The sequence below is a fragment of the Salmo trutta genome, chromosome 14, assembly GCF_901001165.1.
Source record: "Salmo trutta chromosome 14, fSalTru1.1, whole genome shotgun sequence".
Taxonomy (NCBI): Eukaryota; Metazoa; Chordata; class Actinopteri; order Salmoniformes; family Salmonidae; genus Salmo; species Salmo trutta.
In genome coordinates this window covers 36074997-36097955 of record NC_042970.1, presented here as the reverse complement: position 1 = coordinate 36097955, position 22959 = coordinate 36074997, and the positions used below count along the sequence as shown (strand labels likewise).

Here is a 22959-nt window from a genome sequence, read left to right as displayed (position 1 = left end):
CATCCAACGTGGTTGCGCGAAATTCACTCTCAGTGCACTCTGACCTAGAAAATAGGCCTTTATTATACCTGAGTCACAATAATGAAGTTATACCAGGTGGCAAGTTTTGTTAACTGATCACCAATTAGAAATCTAGCCAGGTTTAGACAGATACGGACGTGTGCACTCCAGAAAACATTTCAGTGCCAGAATGTCAACCTAAAAGCTATTCGTTGAAATGGTTGCAATAATCTGAAATGGTTATGAATGGATAACACGTATAAAGGAAGCAACGTGATGCTTTCTGAGCAATGAGTTTACACAGGGCCTCAAATGTCACCTCATTTTTCTTCCAGAACCATTCATATTGCAGAAACAAAGTGGAGGCGGGAAGTGGTCAGGAAACGTGCATTATGAAAGGAAATAGAAAAGGAAGAATAATGAGTTAAACGTCACAGCTGCTTTCAATAAGACGTGGCCAGTATATCTAACAAGAATTTACTGCGTCTTGAACACTGCCATCTCCCAATGTCATTTTTGCATGTGTTAATATTTCTGATCAAGGTAAGAGTTTTTTAAACGTTTTAATAAGAATGACATAACAAATACAGAAAATTTGATTATTTGGGTTATATTTAAAGATGACCAAAATCTACAGTATACAGTATAAAGTTCAAGTGTTGAGAGAAAAAAAATATTTAAGAACATACAGGCTACAACTAAATATATATTCACTGACGTAAACACAGACAAACGTTCCATGTACCTTGATGCATTTTCGTGTACAAAACACAAATTTACACTTGAATAAGACGCAACATGTACAAAAATACCCAGGTTTTGTTATACACGTGAACAGATGAAACACCATTCACGCATAGTTATCCAACTTCACCTTACAGGCTACCTTTCTTTACCAATATCCCATTCGTGGGTCTTGACATGAAACAGTAGGCCTAATAACGAATAAATAGTCTAAACAAGCTGCATACATTCATATTGAGACGTGGGCCTAAGTTGCGCTGTGCTACTTTGCCAATAATAGGCCTAATTATATCAGATAAAAAAGGAAAATAGTATCTATCAAGAGGAGAGACCATTGCCCACAGTCCATGAGTGGCATTTTTCTGAATGTGTACGAGTCAATGTGTCCATAGGAGCTGTTTTTAAATCAAAACCTTCTCATAGGGCACGTTACGGCTCATTGGTTTCTGTCTTCTCTTTATTCATTTTCTTCATCTTCATCCGCCGATTCTGGAACCATATTTTGACCTGTCTCTCGGTCAAATTAAGGACCAGAGCGACCTCATATCGACGGTCCCTGGTAAGGTACATATTGAACAAAAACTCCTTTTCGAGTTCGAGAGTCTGATATTTTGTATATGGACACCGTTTCTTCCTTGTTGAACGAGCGTGTATCCAATTCGCCACCGGGTTGCCTGTAAAATGACAGGATAGATAAAAAAGTAAATACATTGAACACTTCTGATGAACTTTTGCAGTGTTATAAACTACAAGTTACTTTAAAAGCATTATCATAAACACTTCAACACACAATAAACCAAACAGAGAGCATCATACCTCTCTTGATTTTCAGGTTTCTAAAACTACAATAAGCCTGGTTCAATATAATCCATGTACATTGTCAAGTGTGTCAACAATGTTTTCCTTAATAATTATAAATAAGTATCTCTCTTATATACATCCATATTTTAAGAGCGTCAACAGTGCTAGAAAAGTACCGAGTCGTAAAACTGTGAGTGCGCCCGTTTGTTTTATTGGCCCATAAATGATTTTAAAAGCCTTTAGCTTCAAGTCTCGGCAGGTCTGCAACAGAGACAGCTAGATGCATTTCACCCTGGCATTCCTGTTGTGGCCTCAAATATTATGTTCTGTGTTTATTGCAGGGAGTTTGCTCGCTGTTGTCATGTTTCTCTAAGTACTGATATGAGGAACTTTCAATATCAATGGTTGTGGTCCGCGCTTAATAGGTTGCATCTCAACGTTATGTTTTGTGACTTAGGCTACTCGGCTTCGGTTGTATCAGAACTATGAATATTCACGTGAGAAATAAGCCATTATTGACTAAATAATACGGGGCAATAAACCAGTATAGATTTACATTAAATGTAAAAAAAACCCCGAGCTATTATAATCATACTGCATATAAAATCTATGGGGACTTTTGATCGTTTCTACAAGCTGTATTAGCCTTTTGGGCCTTTGGATGTGCATTTCAATCGTAGGCTATTAACCCAGAAGGCAAATAATAATAATAATTACAGTAATAATAATTTATTCATAAATAATCCACTAGAAGACAAATTCTATGATTAATAGGGCCACACCTCTTGTGTATAAATCCTGCAAATGTTTCTAAGTAAAATAAAATATGCTTTTACGCACAAAATAAATGCTTTTGCGTACAAGTTTAGGCCATGTAAGACAGTGGAGTTTACTAGAGATTCTAATCTCGCCAATGAAAAGCTTGTTTCCAGAGTTCCCCATTTTATAGCCGTTTTATAGCTTCTTCCTATTTTACAACCTTAAGGGGATTGGCATTTGTCCTGTCTAACACTGTCTGACAGCCCCCAGTTCCCCTTCCATTCAAAGGGAAGGGAAAGGAGATTTCGTTTTATAGTAGGACAACAGACATGGAGCGAAAACCCCATGGAAGACGAACACCCCCAACTCACCCACAAACAAACGACTCCAATAGCCGGTTGTAAAACAGCGTAAACTGCCATGGCTTCTACTTACTTGGGTCGAATTCTGGCTTGCCGTCTTTGTGCTTTCCGGAAGCCGAAACCTCCGACTCTGGAGACGGGACGATCTGCTGTGTCTTGTCTCGGATGTCCACGGAGGTGTTGTAGAAATAATCCGGGTATCCGTGGCGGTTAAAGGCGATGGAGTCTCCAGCACCGGGCTGAGGAAAAGCATCTGTTTTGAGTCCGTAGTGTCTGCCGTTCGCAGGATAGCCTGGGAAGGATATTGTTCCAGATATGGGCTCTAGCCATGAGCGAACATACCTCGAGTCCGTTCCAATGTGAGGTTGGTGGGTGTATGGGTGGTATACCACTGAAGACTGGGGGTGAACTGGGCCCCAGGAGGAGGTAAAGACAGAAGGTTTCGGCGCAAAACTGCAGGAGGGATATTCGGAGCACTCTGGTGCTAGTGTCGTCGGTCGAGAACCGGTGGGGAGAAGCTCTGGGGCTGAGAACCGCGATGTCAGCACATCCTCGCTCTCATGGTTTATCAAAGAATCCACATAATAATTGTTTATGGGACCCGTGGTCGACATGACGATGCCTCTCGTCTCTTTAACATGCATCCGATTATTATGTAGACTGTATGTGTACTTTAAAACAAATCTTACCCGTAGAACAATCAAGCCAGGTAATTATTTATTCTGGGGTTCTTCGACTCTCATTGGCCACCGCTGAACACGTGATTATATTTACCCCCAAATTATACAGTCGATTAATGCGCATGCACTCCTAGGACTGTGATGTACCTCAGACATTTGAATGTTATTTATGTATAGGATTTCTATTGTATGAGCAATCGTTAAGACGGATTCAACACCTATCATTTTTTCGTTTTTCTTTGTCTTAAAAAAATGGAGAACGGTAGGCTATATCCCCTTGTATTGGAGCATGAGGTACATCGATCACAGAGCACGAGACCCTATTTCTCGACGTAATTTGTCTTTGCCGACCATAATCTGAATGATAACTTTGAAATTTGAGGGATATTCTTAAAGTAAAACAATTTAGGAAAATACGAATGCCTTTTTCCTTTAGAGTTGTTCCAATCTTAATGCACCGTGGACTTCAGTGGTAATAACATTGCTGTAACATGCACAATAGCGAAAAGAGATTAAAGATCCAATAATAGAATAATATAACCCACATGTTTGATTCACATGAGGCTTTTATGTTGTAGAAACACAAAATACCAGTTAATGGAGTCTAAAACTTTGTGTCTGTGTAGATTCGGAACTCTTGCCCACCACTGTTGCCTAATTCGGATAGAGGCCGCTCGTGTTTTTATGTCCCTCAATAAATGTTTATGAGGACCATTTGATTGTTCATAAATGTGTCGTTAATAAAAAACAACTGATTAATTCATATTATCGCATAAACATAAATCCAACATAGACGAAGAACAAGAAGCAAATTACAACTATTGCTAGAATTACAATATAAAAAAAACATTCCACAACAATTTAATGCAGGAAAAAAAATCACATGCTAAACATATGCATCAGAAAGGAGTTGGGAATCCGTGGTCTGAGGGACAAGTCAGAGTAGGCCTAGACATAGGCCTATCCATAAAATAAAATGTTGGTTGGACGGTGTGTCGATAACAGCAAATAACGGAGACCTACCACAACACAGTGCATTTTTGATCATGTAGGCTAGTCAGTCCCTATTAATATTTTGACTGAGTGCCTTGTGGAGTAAGTACAGTTTAAGTTGGGTTTAAGTGGTAATATTGCGGTAAATCTGCTGTGCAGTTAAGGGTGACACTGTTCTCCTCTCTTGGGTGTTGACTTTGCTATTTCGCGCCCACTAGTTTGTGTGCATGCTCCACTACACATGCACCTCCCAACCTCACACTTTAAGTTGTGGTCATCAGGGAAAATAAAGCATAAGAAGTCAATTGAATAACCTTACAAAAATAACAAACCTGCAATTGTCACCTGATCTCTTTAAGAAACGTTTGGTATGGGTAGCCTACATCTGGAAATCTATATAGGTGTGTTAGTAACATTGGCTACTATTCATGATGATCCATTGGGGGAGATGATAGGCTATTTATAGGAAATTAGCCAGATAACTTCTCCTAAGCCAAGGAGGCATGCATGATGTTCTAGGACACTCCGCAGTGCGGTGTCTGGGCGTCGGATGACCAGTCATTGTAATTCAGTCTGGGCTAGGCCTAATATTCCTTTTGGCGCAACACGTCAGTCTGCGTTTCTCTCTTTTCACGGAAAATAGGATACCAAGGCTCAAATCACCTTCTATTCAGAAATGCAATAAACTACAAATGCAATAACACTTGTATTTTTACAATGCTGTCTTTTGAAACCTCATGGAAAAGATGTCCAACTGGATTAAGCCATTTCGATGAATCAATGCAATAAGCCTAACAACTAGGCCTCCAGACTAGCTACGACTCTGTGACTGTTGTCAACGAAAGAAAAAAACAAACATTGACGTCTTCTCCAATCTGAAACTGAATCAATCGCCTTTGTTAAATGATCAGCCTAAGATGTTAAAATATAATTTGCTGGACACGATGTAGTCTTGTGCCATGCTGATAATCAAAAAACTATATTAAGTGGTATATCAAACACCAAATGTTGGAAAAAGTAGGTCTAGGCTTATGTTCATTTGGTGGACCTATCAATCACACTCAAATGTACACATTAGTATTTGGTAGGTTCCTATCCAGATTATACTTGTAGCCTAGAGGGGTTCGAATATAGGTGTATACTGTAGGTCATGGACTGAGGTGGTCATGACTTCATCTGCAAAAATTGATGAGTAGAAGGAAATGGTTATAAAGACAGGCGACAGGGTGTGTCTGTTGTAAAGCCCAGATAATCGGTTGTCTTGCTATCTATTACTGGCATCTGCGAACCAAAGTTAACAATGATGATCAGCGGACGTCAAGTACACACAACAACTAACGCAGACGAGAAATTACTGCGTAGCACTATTTTCTATGAATAAGATAATATCAATATTATTCTCAATGCAACTGTCAATAGCCAATCAAAATGCAACTTTGGAAAGACTAGGCCTATACAAAATATTATGTTATTATCGATAATTGCTCCCCTTTGATTATTTTAGGCCTAGGCCTAATATCTGGATGAACTGTTAACCTACACTACCGTTCAAAAGTTTGGGGTCACTTAGAAATGTCCTTGTTTTTTAAAGAAAATCACATTTTTTTTGTCCATTAAATTAACATCAAACTGATCAGAAATACAGTGTAGACATTGTTAATGTTGTAAATGACTATTGTAGCTGAAAACGGCAGATTTTTAATGGAATATCTATATAGGGTACAGAGGCCTATTATTAGCAATCATCACTCATGTGTTCCAATTGCACATTGTGTTAGCTAATCCAAGTCTAAAAGTTTAAAAGTCTAATTGATCATTAGAAAACCCTTTTGCAATTATGTTAGCACAGCAGAAAACTGTTGTTCTGATTAAAGAAGCAATAAAACTGGCCTTCTTTAGACTATTTGAGTATCTGGAGCATCAGCATTTGTGGGTTCGATTACAGGCTAAAAATGTCCAGAAACAAAGAACTTCCTTCTGAAACTCGTCAGTCTATTCTTGTTCTGAGAAATGAAGGCTATTCCATGCGAGAAATTGCCAAGAAACTGAAGATCTCGTACAACGCGGTATACTACTCCCTTCACAGAACAGCGCAAACTGTCTCTAACCAGAATAGAAAGAGAAGTGGGAGGCCCCGGTGCACAACTGAGCAAGAGGGCAAGTATATTAGAGTGTCTAGTTTGAGAAACAGACACCTCACAAGTCCTCAACTGGCAGCTTCATTAAATAGTACCCGCAAAACACCAGTCTCAACGCCAACAGTGAAGAGGCGACTCCGGGATACTGGCCTTCTAGACAAATGCTGATGCTCCAGATACTCAACTAGTCTAAAGAAGGCCAGTTTTATTGCTTCTTTAATCAGGACAACCGTTTTCTGCTGTGCTAACATAATTGCAAAATGGTTTTCTAATGATCAATTAGACTTTTAAAATGAAATGATAAACTTGGATTAGCTAACACAACGTGCCATTGGAACAGATGGTTGCTGACAATGGGCCTCTGTAAGCCTATGTAGATATTCCATTAAAAATCTGCCGTTTCCAGCAACAATAGTCATTTACAACATTAACAATGTCTACACTGTATTTCTGACCAATTTGATGTTATTTTAATGGACAAAAAATGTGCTTTTCTTTCAAAAACAAGGACATTTCTAAGTGGCCCCAAACTTTTGAACGGTAGTGTACAGTCGTGGCCAAAAGTTTTGAGAATGACACAAATATGAATTTTTACAAAGTCTGCTGCCTCAGTTTGTATGATGGCAATATGCATATACTCCAGAATGTTATGAAGAGGGATCAAATGAATTGCGATTAATTGCAAAGTCCTTCTTTGCCATGCAAATGAACTGAATCCCCCCAAAAACATTTCCACTGCATTTCAGCACTGCCACAAAAGGACCAGCTGACATCATGTCAGTGATTCTCTCGTTAACACGTGTGAGTGTTGACGAGGACAAGGCTGGAGATCACTCTGATTGAGTTGAGATCACGCTGATTGAGTTCGAATAACAGACTGAAAGCTTCAAAAGGAGGGTGGTGCTTGGAATCATTGTTCTTCCTCTGTCAACCATGTTACCTGCCAGGAAACACGTGCCGTCATCATTGCTTTGCCCAAAAAGGGCTTCACAGGCAAGGATATTGCTGCCAGTAAGACTGCACCTAAATCAACCATTTATCCGATCATCAAGAACTTCAAGGAGAGCGGTTCAATTGTTGTGAAGAAGGCTTCAGGGCGCCCAAGAAAGTCCAGCAAGTGCCAGGACCGTCTCCTAAAGTTGATTCAGCTGCTGGATCGGGGCACCACCAGTACAGAGCTTGCTCAGGAATGGCAGCAGGCAGGTGTGAGTGCATCTGCACGCACAGTGAGGCGGACACTTTTGGAGGATGGCCTGGTGTCAAGAACGGCATCAAATAAGCCACTTCTCTCCAGGAAAAACATCAGGGACAGACTGATATTCTGCAAAATGTACAGGGATTGGACTGCTGAGGACTGGGGTAAAGTCATTTTCTCTGATGTTTGGGGCATCTGGAAAAAAAGCTTGTCCGGAGAAGACAAGGTGAGCGCTACCATCAGTCCTATGTCATGCCAATAGTAAAGCATCCTGAGACCATTCATGTGTGGGTTTGCCTCTCAGCCAGGTGAGTGGGCTCTCTCACAATTTTGCCTAAGAACACAGCTATGAATAAAGAATTGACCAACACATCCTCCGAGAGCAACTTCTCCCAACCATCCAGGAACACTTTTGTGATGAACAATGCCTTTTCCAGCATGATGGAGCACCTTGCCATAAGGAAAAAGTGATAACTAAGTGGCTCGGGAAACAAAACATAGATATTTTGGGTCCATGGCCAGGAAACTCTCAAGAACTTAATCCCATTGAGAACTTGAGGTCAATCCTCAAGAGGTGGGTGGACAAACAAAAACCCACAAATTCTGACAAACGCCAAGCATTGGTTATGCTGGAATTGGCTGACATCAGTCAAGATGTGGCCCAGAAGTTAATTGACAGCATGCCAGGGCAGATTGCAGAGGTCTTGAAAAAGAAGGGTCAACACTGCAAATATTGACTCTTTGCATCAACTTAATGTAATTGTCAATAAAAGCCTTTGACACTTATGAAATGCTTGTAATTATACTTCAGTATTCCATAGTAACATCTGACAAAAATATCTAAAGACACTGAAGCAGCAAACTTTGTGGAAATTAATATTTGTGTCATTCTCAAAACTTTTGGCCACGACTGTATATATAAACAAGAATGTATCTCAAAGCCAAACGTTTACCATGAGCATTGCTTTTGGTTTTGGCCACTATTCGTGTGCATAAATGCTGTATGTTATGCGTAAAAGTAGATGGAAAAAATCCCTTTGCATTTCCTATAAGCCTAAACTTAGTCTATATCTCAATTTCAATTATTATGATCTTCATTGTCTTATGATCTTGGTGGTCGGGATATTGCAGAGATTCTGTAAACGTATGTCTCAAAATATGAATAGGTGGTAGGCAAATAGCCTGCATATCATGCAAAGTATCCATATGTTCCTCTGTATCAGCAAAATGCAACAAAATAGTGAAAAATATCTCCAAGACTGCTCTTTGATTGTGACCTGTAGGCCTATGGTCTTGTTACACATACATTACAGCTTCATGGACAAATGAGCCCCCTCTCAAATAATATATTACAAGGAGCCAACCACTATAGACCTATACGACTATTAATACTAGTACTGCTACTATAGTAGTACCATATGGGTACTAGTAATAATAGGCTAATACTAGCCTACTAGTAACAAACAAAATCCTGATTTGAAAAAGCAATACCTTGTATTCCTGTGAATGGACATTCATTTTCAATTGACATTTTTTGTAATTTAGCATCTGCATTCATTAAGATAGCAAGGTGAGACAACATATCACAATTGTAGCAAATACATTTTCCCTCAACAAAGTATTTATCAGCAAAGTTAGTGCTAGTAGGAAAAGACAAGTGCATTTTTCTTCAGTGTAGATCACTGGTAGGAGACAGGTTAAAGAATACATTTTAAGCCTTGAGACAATTGAGACATGGATTGTGTATGTGTGCCATTCAGAGGGTGAATGGGCAAGACAAAAGATGAAGTGCCTTTGAACAGGGTATGGTAGTAGGTGTCATTGGCATGGGGATTTTTTAAGATATTCTTTAAAGAGGTAGATTTTCATAAGTTATATACGCTGAGTGTACAAAGCATTAGAAACACCTTCCTAATATTGTGTTGCACCCCCTTTTGCCCTCAGAACAGCCTCAGTTCATTGGGGCATGGACTCTACAAGCTGGCAAAAGCATTTCACAGGGATGCTGGTCCATGTGGACTCCAATGCTTCCTACAGTTGTGTCAAGTAGGCTGGATGTCCTTTGGGTGGTGGACCATTCTTGAAACACACAGGAAACTCTTGAGCGTGAAAAACCCAGCAGCGTTGCAGTTCTTGACACAAACAGGTGTGCCTAGCACCTACTACCATACCCCGTTCAAAAGCACTTCAATCTTTTGTCTTGCCCGTTCACCCTCTGAATGGCACTCATGCACAATCCATGTCTCAATTATCTCAAGGCTTAAAAATCCTTCTTTAACCTGTCTCCTCCCCTTCATCTACACTGATTGAAGTGGATTTAACAAGTGACATCAATAAGGGATCATAGCTTTCACCTGGATTCACCTGGTCAGGCTATGTCATGGAAAGAACAGGTGTCCTTAATGTTTTGTAAACTCAGTGTATATTCTATAGTTTAATTTGTAAATACAACAGGGTATCACTCATATAGTGTGCTTTATTGCCTGGAAGGTTGATAAAAAAAACTTTGTAAAATGTTTTTTGTTGTTGTTGCAATAAACTATGTAAGGCAATATGGTGCATTTTCTGCATTTTAGTACCAACTATAGCAAAGAACTTCCGTAGAAATCAAATATTCTTTCTTATGAGGAATTAGTGTGATTACCATCTCAATGGTAAGTATACAGTAGCTTACATGAATGATAATGTAACATTTATATTTCTATGTTCTATAAGTCGGTTAATCAGACATATGGAATATTTCAGAATGCAAATGTTGTTTTATAGGATATATAATTCCAGATGTTTGTGTGTAGGCCTATCCCATATTTATGCCTGCCGCGCTAGCGCATTTGGAGAAATGTAAATACCGGGTTCCAGTTAGCGCTTTATTGAGTTGTGACGTGTAGGACTAGTATTGCACTCTTGTTAATACGTCATTCATATTCTATTTATTTACAGATCTACATACATGTAAGCCTTCACATGTTGTAACATTATCCATGTCAGCCTTTCTTCCTTTTTTGTGACCTTAAACTGAACAAATAAACAGTGAACGTTGAGCATTTGCGTCCAATGTGATTTCTTGAAATAAACCAGGATAGGTGTTGACTCCATTTCAATCAACTCAACATTATAAGAGATATAAGGACGCGTTTAGACAGGCAACCTAATTCTGATCTTATATCCACTTTGACCAACCACATCGAATCTTTTCACATCGGATTTTTTTCAGAGCTGATCTGATTGGTCAAAAGATCAATTAGTGAGAGAAAAAAAGATCTGAATTTGTGTGTTTGTCTAAAGGTGGCCTTAGATCCTCTTAAAAAGATTCAGGGATGGATCTTTTCCATTTCAAGTTCCTTAAATAAAATATCTGGATCTGAAATCAAATTGACATAACAACGTTTATATAATATTGGGAAGATGCAATCGAACCAACACACACACAAACTTTCTTACGTTTCTTGCATTATTACATACAGCCGAATATACTTAAAATAGATAGGATGCTGTACTTTGGTTCATCATCACCCATTTCAGTGCATTTGAGCACCATGCGGTTGCTAAGAAAACGAAATGGCCACACCGCATGCAACATTGGTGAACTCCACAGTCTAGTGCAAGACATGTAAACATGGGGCCTTGACTTCTATCACCGCTACAGCTATATTGGCTATATTATTCAGTCACATGGGAGTGTTAAAACACTCAACAACGCGCTAAGAGGAATTACAACTGGAATCAGATGAATGTGCACGTAGATACGAATATTGATAATCAATGCGAATCAGCCAATCTACGTTCACCATTTGCCTAGTAGGCCTAGTTTAAGGTGAAATCACTGCCTATTTAATATAGATCCAAGTGTTTAAGTATTCATTACATGGACCAGATTACCAAATGTATGTGGACACCTGCTAGTCGAACATCTCATTTTTTTAAATTATTGACATTAAAATGCCTCCACTCTTCTGGGAAGGCAAAAAATGTTAAAAATGGAACTGTATTTTAAGATGTGAGGTAATTTCATTTCAACAAATCTGTAATTATAGGATGCCCTGACTCTTTACTGACTAATGCCCATAATGTAGCCTATTTTTTATTAAATCATCCATTTGAGTACATTAACAATGTGTGGCTCAGTTGGTAGAGCATGGTGTTTGCAACGCCAGGGTTGTGGGTTCGATTCCCACGGGGGACCAGTACGGGGGAAAAATGTCTGAAATGTATGCATTCACTACTGTAAGGCGCTCTGGATAAGAGCGTCTGCTAAATGACTAAAATGTAAATGTTATTGAAAACATTAAACAACATACCAATTTAGTCATCAGTAGGTATTAGAAAGGTAGAATATTAGCAAAGATGGTGGGACTACCTTTCATTAAAACCTGATGTTTTCTTTCTTTGACCTTCAGCCGACAAAACTTTCATCCTTGTATAAGAGGATTGAAAGAATTCTGTTTATGTTTATAGCATCGTCAGTACTTTTGTTATTTCCAATAAAAAAAGAATGATCCTTGATTAATGATAACATCAAGAACAGAACACTGTGACAGCTCAGTGCGCGCCAGCAGGTGGTATTAGAATTGATCTTGAAGGTAACGTGCATGTGAGTCTGTGTGTCTCTCTCTCTCTCTCTGTGTGTGTGTGTGTGTGTGTGTGTGTGTGTGTGTGTGTGTGTGTGTGTGTGTGTGTGTGTGTGTGTGTGTGTGTGTGTGTGTGTGTGTGTGTGTGTGTGTGTGTGTGTGTGTGTGTGTGGTGTGTGTGTGGTGTGTGTGTGGTGTGTGTGTGGTGGTGTGTGGTGGTGTGTGTGGTGTGTGTGGTGTGTGTGTGTGTAAGAGAAGAAGTGAAAATAAGAAAAAGGTATTTCCACATGAATTACAATTAGCCTACATTTTAGTCATTTAGCAGACGCAGTTAATGCATTCATCTTAAGATAGGGGCGGCAGATAGTCTAGTGGTTAGAGCGTTGGGCCAGTAACCGAAAAGTTGCTGGATCGAATCCCAGATCTGACAAGGTAAAAATCTTTCGTTCTGCCCCTGAACAAGGCACTTAACCCACTGTTCCCCCAAGTTCCCCGGTAGGCCGTCATTGTAAATAAGAAGTTGTTCTTAACTGACTTGCCTAGTAAAATAAATAAACAAATAGCTAGGTGAGACAACCACATCCTAGTTCAACAGTCACATTCGCTCAAGCTTTCATAAATCCTGAAATGTAGATGAACAGCTAGCTATAAACAGTTATAAACTAATATTCAGTATGAACCCAAAAATATTTTTCAGTTGTTGTTTGTTAAATCAACGGAATACATTCTGGAATTATATGCCAATTTAATGTTGCTGGCGATAGAGAGTGTATGTGTGTATTTATATTTTATAGAAATGCATAACATACATTTAGGCCTATACCTCTGCCGTGGGATACAAAATTAGAGCCGTCGGGAATGGAAGAATGCTGTTTATTACAGACGTTCATTTGGTGGAGTTGGAGTAACATTGCGAACTCGTAAACGCATTTAAAGCCACCACTTAAAGGCCTTACTGAAAGGAAACGTTTGAATAAAAGCTATCATATAGTAAAGACATTCATATTAGGGCAGCAATTCGGCGTTGAAGCATTGCCTAGGCCTACTTTCCTTTACGAGGGTTACTTTTGAAGACTATATATAAATGGCAGAAATAGATTTGGTCACGGAAACGGCCACCGCACGGCGGATTAATGAAGGGCCTAATAATATTCCAATAAGTCCTATTGAGTCCTCGCGTTGGTATTGCATCCCTGCAGACAGACACCAAGCCAGGTCACGCTGTCAATGAAACACGTTCCGTCTGTATAGGCCGATGTGTGATTGTGGTCCGTGCGTAAAAGTGAACGCAAGCATCTGCAAACAACAATATCAGCCAATATATATATATATATATATATATATATATATATATATATATATATATATATATACCTATTTTATACAGGGAGTCACATTAAGACCCATGTCTGCTTTACAAGTGAGCCATGACATACACAACATACTTAATATACTAAATACTAAATATACAGATCAGGGAAGAGCCAATCAATATATGTGCTCACGGGGCCAACATTTGCTCTGGCCCATGTTTGTGGTAAATGTCAATGTATGTCGTTCATGGATGATTTCAATTACATTTTGTCACATGTTCGTGGTGATTAAGACAAAAGAGCTAGCAGCCTAATAGGTCAACAACTTCATTCTGCATGATGAAACCTGATATCATGCAGATGGTGACGGCTCAGACAGGGTGTACTTCTATCAACCCATTCAACTAGTAATATCCAAAACACAGTCATTATACATCAGGCCTGGGTTCAAATACGGTTTCAAATAGCTCAATTACTTTCACATACATTCGAAGTAAATATTAAGATGTTATTTTATTTGAAAAGACAAGTACAATATTTGAATGTAGGCCAACTTGGAAAGTATTTGAAAATACTCAAATGCTCTGACTCAAATACACTCTCATGCATTTAACGCGGGTATTTGAAAATAGTATTTGAAAATACTGTCAAATACAATTTGGTAGACTATTTGTTTTTGACAAATAAAAAGTAAGAACAATTATTTGTTTTGGCCTGTGTAGGCCCATTTGAAAATACTCAAATACACAGATTATTTTTTGAAATACCAGATTTTGAATCCAGGTCTTACTGTAATACAATAGGCCTACAATATGCGATAATATACAAATACACATAGGCCTATATTTGTTACAATGTAACATAGGCCAATTGTAATTGTTAGTGAATTATAGGCAACGCCTATTGGATAAATGATGTATGTCTCATTTTACGAAATAATGATTTATTTCTTTGCTTCCGTCACTCAATTTAGTGTCATATGAAACGGAGATCAGTCACTTTATGTAGCAAAAACGTTGAGAGAAATTCATAACGGCAAATTTAAGAACGCAAAAAGGCCCAGATCTAGTCTACTAAATCGGTTCAAGTAGACACAAGAGCGTGCTGCACATGTCTGTTCCGTGACCATTCGATAAACATAAGACCGTCGGGATGTAATGTTCATTTAATGTTTCAAAATGGTTTATGTAGCAAACCCATGTTTAGGCCTAATTACAATTTTGCTTAGGCTATTTTAGCTGAGATGAAGTGCAAAAGAGAAAGCAAGCCCACATAAATGACGAATTCAGTTAATATAAAACAAGCGCTAATAATCTTGAGGGTCATTTTAATAGACATGTTCTTTTATTATTATTTAATGATCATACAAATGACGTGATAAGGACAATAATATCATATGAAAAAAATATGATAGATGAAGACACTATCATGATCAAGTCTAACTATTCCAACAAAAGCATAGCTAAATTAGTCTAGAGATGAGACTTGGATTTTCACTACTTGGCAGATGTCCCATATAGGCACCTGGAGACGGTCTTGGAATGCTGATTACCATCCTTAAAACACCTCCGGTCAATAATCCCGTCTGCAAGGCTAGACCTCAAAAGTCTGCGCCACAACACAAAGCTGAAAGGATTTTACCCCGTGATGTTTACAACCCCAATTCTCCCACTGCAGCCAAAAGACCTTTAGTGTCCACCACATAAAGCCAAAGAGCGAAGAAAAAAGGTCTCGTCGTGGATATTGGTGGCTCGGTTCATTTACAATGCCATTTGCGGCGACTCCAGAGCAGAGAGTATAATCTGTCGGAAATGGACGCCCTTGATGAAGGCGAACTGACGTAATCAAGGCAGTTTTTTGTTGCCGAGCCAGGAAGTCAATCCCAACAACATGAAACTACCTAAACCACGGATCAGTTAAGCGTGAAAGGGCAATCCATTGAGAATTAGAAGCAATATCAAACGTCTCGCATACTGTGAAATGCTTTTCTTTTGACCGATGGGAAAGAAAATCAATAGAAAAAATACGAATAACAACGTGATGTATTTCTAGACGAGGACGAACGATCCTAGGCTATTAGTGTACGTTTCCATGTTCATCAATTAAAGCTACCTGTTAAACTTCAACAACAGGATGCTGGACCTAATAATACGTTGATATGATTCATGCAGGTGTCTTGTTTTGCATCTAAATCCAGTTTGAAAAGAGCAAGGTAATACAGTCTGATGTCCACGATCTGAGTGGACATCCACCAAGGACCGAACATATTTTGGAAGATATTTTGTAACACAAAATGTTTAATTGTCAAATAGATAGCATACTCCATGAACACATGCAGGTGCACAGTCGTCTGTTCATTCTATGAAAAAACATCGTTGTCCATCCAAGGTAGGAGGTAAATTCAACAAGATTATCACAGCACACATCATCATCCAAAATCCACTTGCAAATATACAAACCCCACATAAACATCGCAGGACGGATTTCGAATGTCTGCAGGAGGTAAAAAAAAAACACACAGCAACAGCAAAACCCGAAATACCATCGGTGTAAAGACATTTTATGTGGTGCCAGTTGAAAATGTACCAAATGAGCAGAGCCAGACGTGATCGAGTCCAAAGAAAAGAAGAGAAATGCCAGCGGCTGTAGTCCTACCTTCAACCCTGTCTGCATGCGGGGATCCGTTTCCATGCTCCTGCAGCCATGTCTCGTTGCGGACTTTGTTCCATTATATACATTCCCTTAATCACCCGGTCTCTTTATCCCATCACCCGTTGGAGAATGTCGCATTTCCCTCATCCGGTGAAAGCAGTGGCGTGTGCCCGTGCAAACCAGCCCCATCGTAGTGCGGCTCTGTGGGTATAGAGTTCCTCCTCCTCACCTTTAAACGCATCTTTACTGCCGCGGCGCACATTATATTTGCAGATCATTAAACCCACCTCTGGCGCTGTGCGACCATCCTGACATTACTATTTTATGACCTTGACTTATTGGTCACCTGGCTAATATTTAAATCACCGCTATATGGTCGGTCTTTCCAGTCTTTTCTCGCCCCTCTTTCTCAAAGCAAGTCATAAAGGACCCGAAGGGGAAGGACAACCAGGGTAAATGATGCTCCAAACCCATTTATTTGATATCTTTACAAATGTCCAGCAACATAATGCTTAGAAGTTAATGCACTTTGATGCTGTAATGCACAGGACATCAAGTTTCACAGAAATGACAAAATAACCAAACACAAAACAATAAGAACAGAAATGATGAAAAGGAAGAGACCAAGCAATGACACGTTTTCATTAAAAGTGAATGGAAACCATTTCAGACACAGGACTGTCACTTTAAGACACATTTCACAAACAATTAAAGACTTCCTCTCGTGATTTTTGTAACATTTACTGTTGAAAAGCGATATCCCAAGTATAAATACAGTAAAGTACACCCCAGGTTAAAAAAAATACGTTTTGAGCAAAATAATGTTTTCTAGACACAACCGCAAAGTTCAAGAAGTAGGGCATTCAAGGAGTTGGTCTGATGGAAATTCGTGATGTCATCGGCCTCCCCCTGCTTGAGGAACGATAGAGGAGCAATAGAGAACAAAAGAGGAAAGGCCCACCCCCCACCACTTTTGCTATGTATTTCATGACATACCTGAACCACCTATTGAGATGTGCCTTTTGTTTACTACATCAGGTGTTGAATGAGGTGAAAAGGAGTCTGGAGGGCCACTTTAATATCCAGCCTTTTAAAACAATGTGCATCTGTAGAGCATCATAGCATTTCACTGTCAAATCATGAAACTTACATGTTTTCATAAAACCATGCATGGACTCGGAAAAAAACGTGAAGATGTTTGAAGGCTTACAATTTCTATCCTGCTCTAGATGTCTCCTCCTGTATGTGTGCAGGCCTAGCCTGTATGTGTAGCTTAAGCGTAAAAGTATTTATCTCCAAATAAGGTGTAACGTTTAAGTATAGTCATAAGCAGAGTTTAGCTCTCTCACTCGACTCTCCCGGTTGAATTTCTTGAGCTTCATACGTCGGTTTTGGAACCATATTTTGACCTGTCTGTCAGATAAGTCAATACTCTTGCTGATCTCCAAGCGGCGCTCTCGCGTCAGATACATGTTGAACAAGAACTCCTTCTCCAGCTCCAGTATTTGATGTTTGGTGTAAGGACAACGCTTTTTCCGTCTACTTTTCGCTGTGAGCCAGTTTCCAAAGACATTCTCCAATCTGTCCCCTGTAAAAAGGAATGAGTTAAATGAACGTAATTCTCAGTGTATAGCTTATTTGTGATAGAAAACAATAATGCACTGGCTTAATCAGGTTACCAAGTAGGCCATGTCTTGACGACAAACTATAGCTTTTGTATTCTGCCTGCCATTTTATATCATTGCATGTTTTTAATCTATTCGACCATTATATTTGCAACTTCACTTTTTAGCTGAAAGGAGTAGGCCCACTTATCTGAGATGCAAGAAAAACGTTCTAATTTCTACTCCAATTGTTTTCTTTTAAGGTTATATACAACTTGTCGTTTACTTCGATGTCTTTATGCACGGACGATATAATTTGGCTACTGTAGCTTTTAGTGAGATGATAAATCTAATGTTGCATTATTTGTGAATCTGCAGTAATCTACGCTCACTCAAGGCCAATTGAAATAATTAAGTACAAAGACAGGGCCTATAGAAAAACATTTGTCTAGATCTCATCAGGCAAATAAAGGAAATCAATGGATAATTCATCTGGGCAATTTGGGTCCTTTTGGCGATAAGAATTACATTATGTTCTTCAATCCCTTCATAAATAGCCTAAAAGAGAGACATAAAATGTAGCCTATATTAGTTAATGCCACAATACAGCTCTTGGTAAGTGGGATGGATATGACGGACTAGTCTAGTCTACCGACAAAGGAGTCCGGAGGGTTTTCAAATCTAAATGTTATTGACTTCCGTCTTGATTACATGGCTCAACGGGCACGAAAAATACAACTATTCACACAATCTGGAAATCATATAGGCCTAGTAACTGAACTGCGCAAAGCCATAGCCCTATAACCTACACATTCAGACTATTCCAGAACAGTGTTTTTATGTAGCCTAGTCATCGATTCATTTTTCAGTGAATCACTGATCAATTATTATTTAAAAATTTGGGATAAAAGTGTCATATTTTAATAGAAAGTTATTAATATTGTAACGAATTTGACGTTAGTTTTCAGATTTAAGGAAGAGAGAAATTAGGGACTGAAGCAACTTCTTCTATTTTGACCCAAATCACACGTTGTTTTCAACAACACGTACATAGAGGCCCCATATCTGCCTGATTTTAACATGAATGAATAGATAAAGTACCATTGTGTAAGCGTTGGCGTGACTTTCGGATGCACGCGGTATGGCAACATGTGCTCAATAACAGGCCTAAGTAGAATAAATAATAATTATAATAATAATATGCCTAATAATAATCATCGAATCACCATTACCCTAAAGTTTACATAACTTACAAAATGAAATGTAATGAACTTGAGGAAGCCTATGTGCTTTATACTTGTTGTTTTACACGTACAAAAATAGTTTATCGAGAATTTAGCTCCAAAAGGTCGTTTCAAAGGTGGACAAGCTGAAAAACAGCAGCAATCACATAGCAGCCATTTCGTTGCCCTTCACCTTCCAAGAAACTTTGCTACGCGAAAGCCTTGTGATGTGTTTTTTTGTCAGTTTGTCTGTAGGCCTATGTCTTCTCGGGCCGGTTTCTCGGGCACAGATTTGAACAAAGCACTTTTGGACTAACACGATTTTTTTTGGTCTAGGAATAATCTTTATCTGTTTCTGGGAAAGCGGCCCCTCCTGTTTTAAATCCAATTAGATATAAACCAGGCTACGTTAGAAGCACATAACGTTAATCGTGTTTTGTTTTGAAATCTTCATTGTTTAATTAGTGCGTGCGTATTCCTTTGGATAGGCCCAATTTACTGGTAGCCTAGAATGCTTCTTTATTATAAAATATCCAAGAGAGATAATAAGAATGAATGAGCGTCATCTCAACTGCAAAATATATTTGCGACTGTGCAGTTCAATTTATCAAAACCAAAAACGTAGTCTATCACGTAACATTGCAAAGGGTTACCAATGCAAACTTGCAATTAGTTCAATGCTAAACAGATAATGTCGGTCGTAGCAAATTGGTAATGGACTGGCAGCTGTGAGTACGAAATAAAGCTGCTTAAATAAACAATGTCAAGAGTACACGCAGCCTCACCTTTAGCGTTCACCCTTGAAGTCTATTAAAACAAACAGCGAAAAGTAGTCTAAGGGCAGGCATGCGCGTTAATTGTTACTGTGTTAATGTATTTCAAAATAAAATGTTTAGGAAAGAGATTAGGAAGTAGGAGATCCTAGTTATAAAGATAGTGTTGGGAGGGAAGTGTAGCCTATGCTTACTCAAGTGTGCTTACACTCTTAGAAAAAAAGGTTCTAGATAGAACCGAAAAGGGTTCTAATGCTTGCTTCATATATGGACATAGGTTCCATATAGAACCCTATATAGAACCAAAGGGTTCAATATGGAAACAATTTTGTAAGAAGAACCCCTGGGATGTAGAACCTTTTTTGTTCTATCCTGAACCTTTTTTTCCAAGAGCGTAACAAAAAACCTTGCCTACCAATCGAATCAGGTTTGCAAGTGCTAAAAATGGTAGCCTACTTCAAACTGTACCAATGGTGGAAATAACATATAAGCCTATGCCAAGGCTCAGCGTTGCATAAGCGTTTGAAAGTATTAGTAGACTTTATTTCTAGCTCACATCAAAGTTTAAACATCGCGATAACATCAAAAAACACAAAAAACACTTCCTCTTCTCATATGATATTGGCTTGTCCAACTGTGTGCTTCCTCTGACTGTGATGATAAGCTTGCTTATGTCTTAACATCTGTGTGTGTGTGTCTGTGTGTGCTCGCACTGATAATATGCTTGTTTACGTGTTATAGACCCTGTGTGCGTGTGTGTGTGTTTGTGTGTGTTACCTTTAACCTCACTGTCTGAGTTGTCTGTGCTACCGTCCGTTTTAAGGACGTTCTCTTTCTCAGGCAGTTGTTTCGTGGGACTGTGATTCTTCTCGAGTTTACTGTCTGCCACCGCCAGATGCGCCTCCTGATTGGTTTCGCAGGTGTCGTTAAATAGTTCTGGATTCTCTGTCCCAATTCCGGACACAGAAAATATACTTTCTGATCCGAAGCCATGCGCCTTCTCTTTCCTTAGGTACCCTTGATTAGCTGTCGAGGATTCTGGACAAGAATGTTCGTGCGTTTGACTGGGATGGCGTCTCTCAGCCATCCGCGTGTAGGAACAAGTTCCAACAACTGTATCCGTGCGTCCGTGTGGATCTCCGTTATATAGACAGAACATTGAGTCCTCCTTCACACTGTCCGATGGGAAAGAACATGGAAACAGGGGTCGGATAACAGGCTGTGCTACCTGGGATGCATTTTTATATTCAGGCCCAAAAGCATTTAGTTGCGAAATGTAATGATGTTGATGGTAGACGCTGAGAGCCGTGTTTGTCGGAGATTGTGCTCCCGCTTTGGAGAGAGGCGAAGAAGCGATTCCATAATTTCTCGCTGTCGAACAGTCATACTCGGTCGCAACTCTTTGAGCGTACATTCCGGAACTGCCGAAATAGCCCTCATCTCTGGACACAGAGGATCCTCCTACCAACTGTTCCACATGGAAGTTCGAAGCTGGGATTCTATTTGGACATTCCATTTTATTGTTATCTTTCTTATTTTGATACCAGTCTTCAGTGCCCCCCTAAAGGATTATAGAGGGGTAGGAAGCTGACATATTTGAGTTGGGGGCAAGGAGCATAAAAAAAATATCAGCAACATAATTATGATTGTACGAGGCATGCCACGTGAATTTCAGACCAATGGGGGTTTGAAAGTGGCCTTGACGCACCAGACTGCCATGACGACACCGGGGTCAAGTTGTCGATTTTTCAGCTGTAGGACAGAGTAAGAGCGCCATCTAGCAGGACAGATAGGGTACAGACACAAGTTCTAGAACATAAAGTCACTATCATTAAAATAGTGTTCTATTTAATTATGTGTTCTAGAAAACCAATGTGAGCGACCGCGCTGGCAAAAAAAATAAGATAATAAACCTAAAGTAGCAACTAGATGTTGGTTATGTAAATTGGATAACATGTAGGCTAGATTCCGTCATGATACGTGTTGTCTGCTTTTTGTGTACAGCTTCTCCACAAATGTTTTATTTTTTTATTTTATTTAGAGGCAACAAAAGCAAAAACAAACATTTAGGCAATGATTCTTGAAAAATCAATTGCCAAATAGTTGAATGCATTTGATGTTTTCTAAAGGTGATAACGAAAAATGTTTGCTTGTTTTTAAATTTCGTTTAGCCTATAGTTCCTTCAAATTGGGACGAACGCAGTAGCTTTAGTTATATGCTGTAGCAGATTTTCATGGAGTTAGAAAAAGGCCTAAGTAAAAAAAGGAGTGAATTGAGGACAAAGAGAGAGTGTAATAAGGACGCAAGGTTTATAAACATTGTGGTACTACTATCGATAGCCCAAAAGGAATTAGTTCACTTTTAAGCTTTTTGAATGTGTTTTAGAGGCACAACTTCGTGAATTTGCATTACAATGCACTACTATTTTTTTCATCAAAACGCCTATTTTGTGCAAACCTTTAATTAATAGAAATGCATTTAAACAGTCGTTGGTATGACAAGCAATTAAAACGTAAGCAATAGTCTACCCTTTCTGTTTGCCTGTCTTTCATTAAAACTATTTTCGCCATTGATTTGTCTATGGTTTGAATTGTCTTTGGCCATTTTATTGTGCTGATCATAGATTAATATAGCTAATTGAAAAACATTTGTTAGGCTACACAATAGTGATGCAAATATTTGCATAATGATTTTATTCAATGACTTTTCAATAAACCCATTTTATCATGGTTAATGTATTTCCAATTCTTGTAAACCTTACTGCCATATGTTGTTTTGGGCTTCTAGGTCTAGATATTGGCTATAACTCCGACATTGCTCGTCCTAATATTTATATGTTTCTTAATTCCATCCTTTACTTTTTAGATTCGTGTGTATTGTTGTAAATTGTTAAATATTATTGCACTGTCGGAGCTAGCAACAAGCATTTCGCTACACCCGCAAAAACCTGCTAAATATGTGTACGCGAACAATCACATTTTATTCGATTTTTTTGTTTTTAATTGTGTGAGAGGCAATTTCCTAGCGAATCCTCTGTCTGCCCCATAGTATGAGCAATTACAGAAAATACCTGGGAACAAATCCAAAGCTATTAATATAGGCTAGTGCCAATGAAGTGCTGAGTTTTCTTAGTTGATTCTTTATCATTGCAGA

General features: G+C 38.9%; 2 protein-coding genes across 2 annotated transcripts; both read right to left on the bottom strand.

Moving 5' to 3' along the window:
* Positions 1–547: 547 nt before the first annotated feature.
* Positions 548–3529, bottom strand: LOC115207930 (homeobox protein Hox-C9a-like). Its single transcript, XM_029775526.1, has 2 exons — positions 2740–3529; positions 548–1418 (listed from the first exon to the last, which is right to left on the bottom strand). Exons 1-2 carry the CDS (start codon positions 3308–3310, stop codon positions 1174–1176), a joined length of 816 nt encoding a protein of 271 aa, XP_029631386.1. The 5' UTR covers positions 3311–3529; the 3' UTR covers positions 548–1173.
* Positions 3530–16660: 13131 nt separating this feature from the next.
* On the bottom strand, positions 16661–22213 carry LOC115207929 (homeobox protein Hox-C10). Its single transcript, XM_029775525.1, has 2 exons — positions 20583–22213; positions 16661–17793 (listed from the first exon to the last, which is right to left on the bottom strand). The coding sequence occupies exons 1-2, from the start codon at positions 21319–21321 to the stop codon at positions 17519–17521; spliced, it is 1014 nt and encodes a 337-aa protein (XP_029631385.1). The 5' UTR covers positions 21322–22213; the 3' UTR covers positions 16661–17518.
* Positions 22214–22959: the final 746 nt, after the last annotated feature.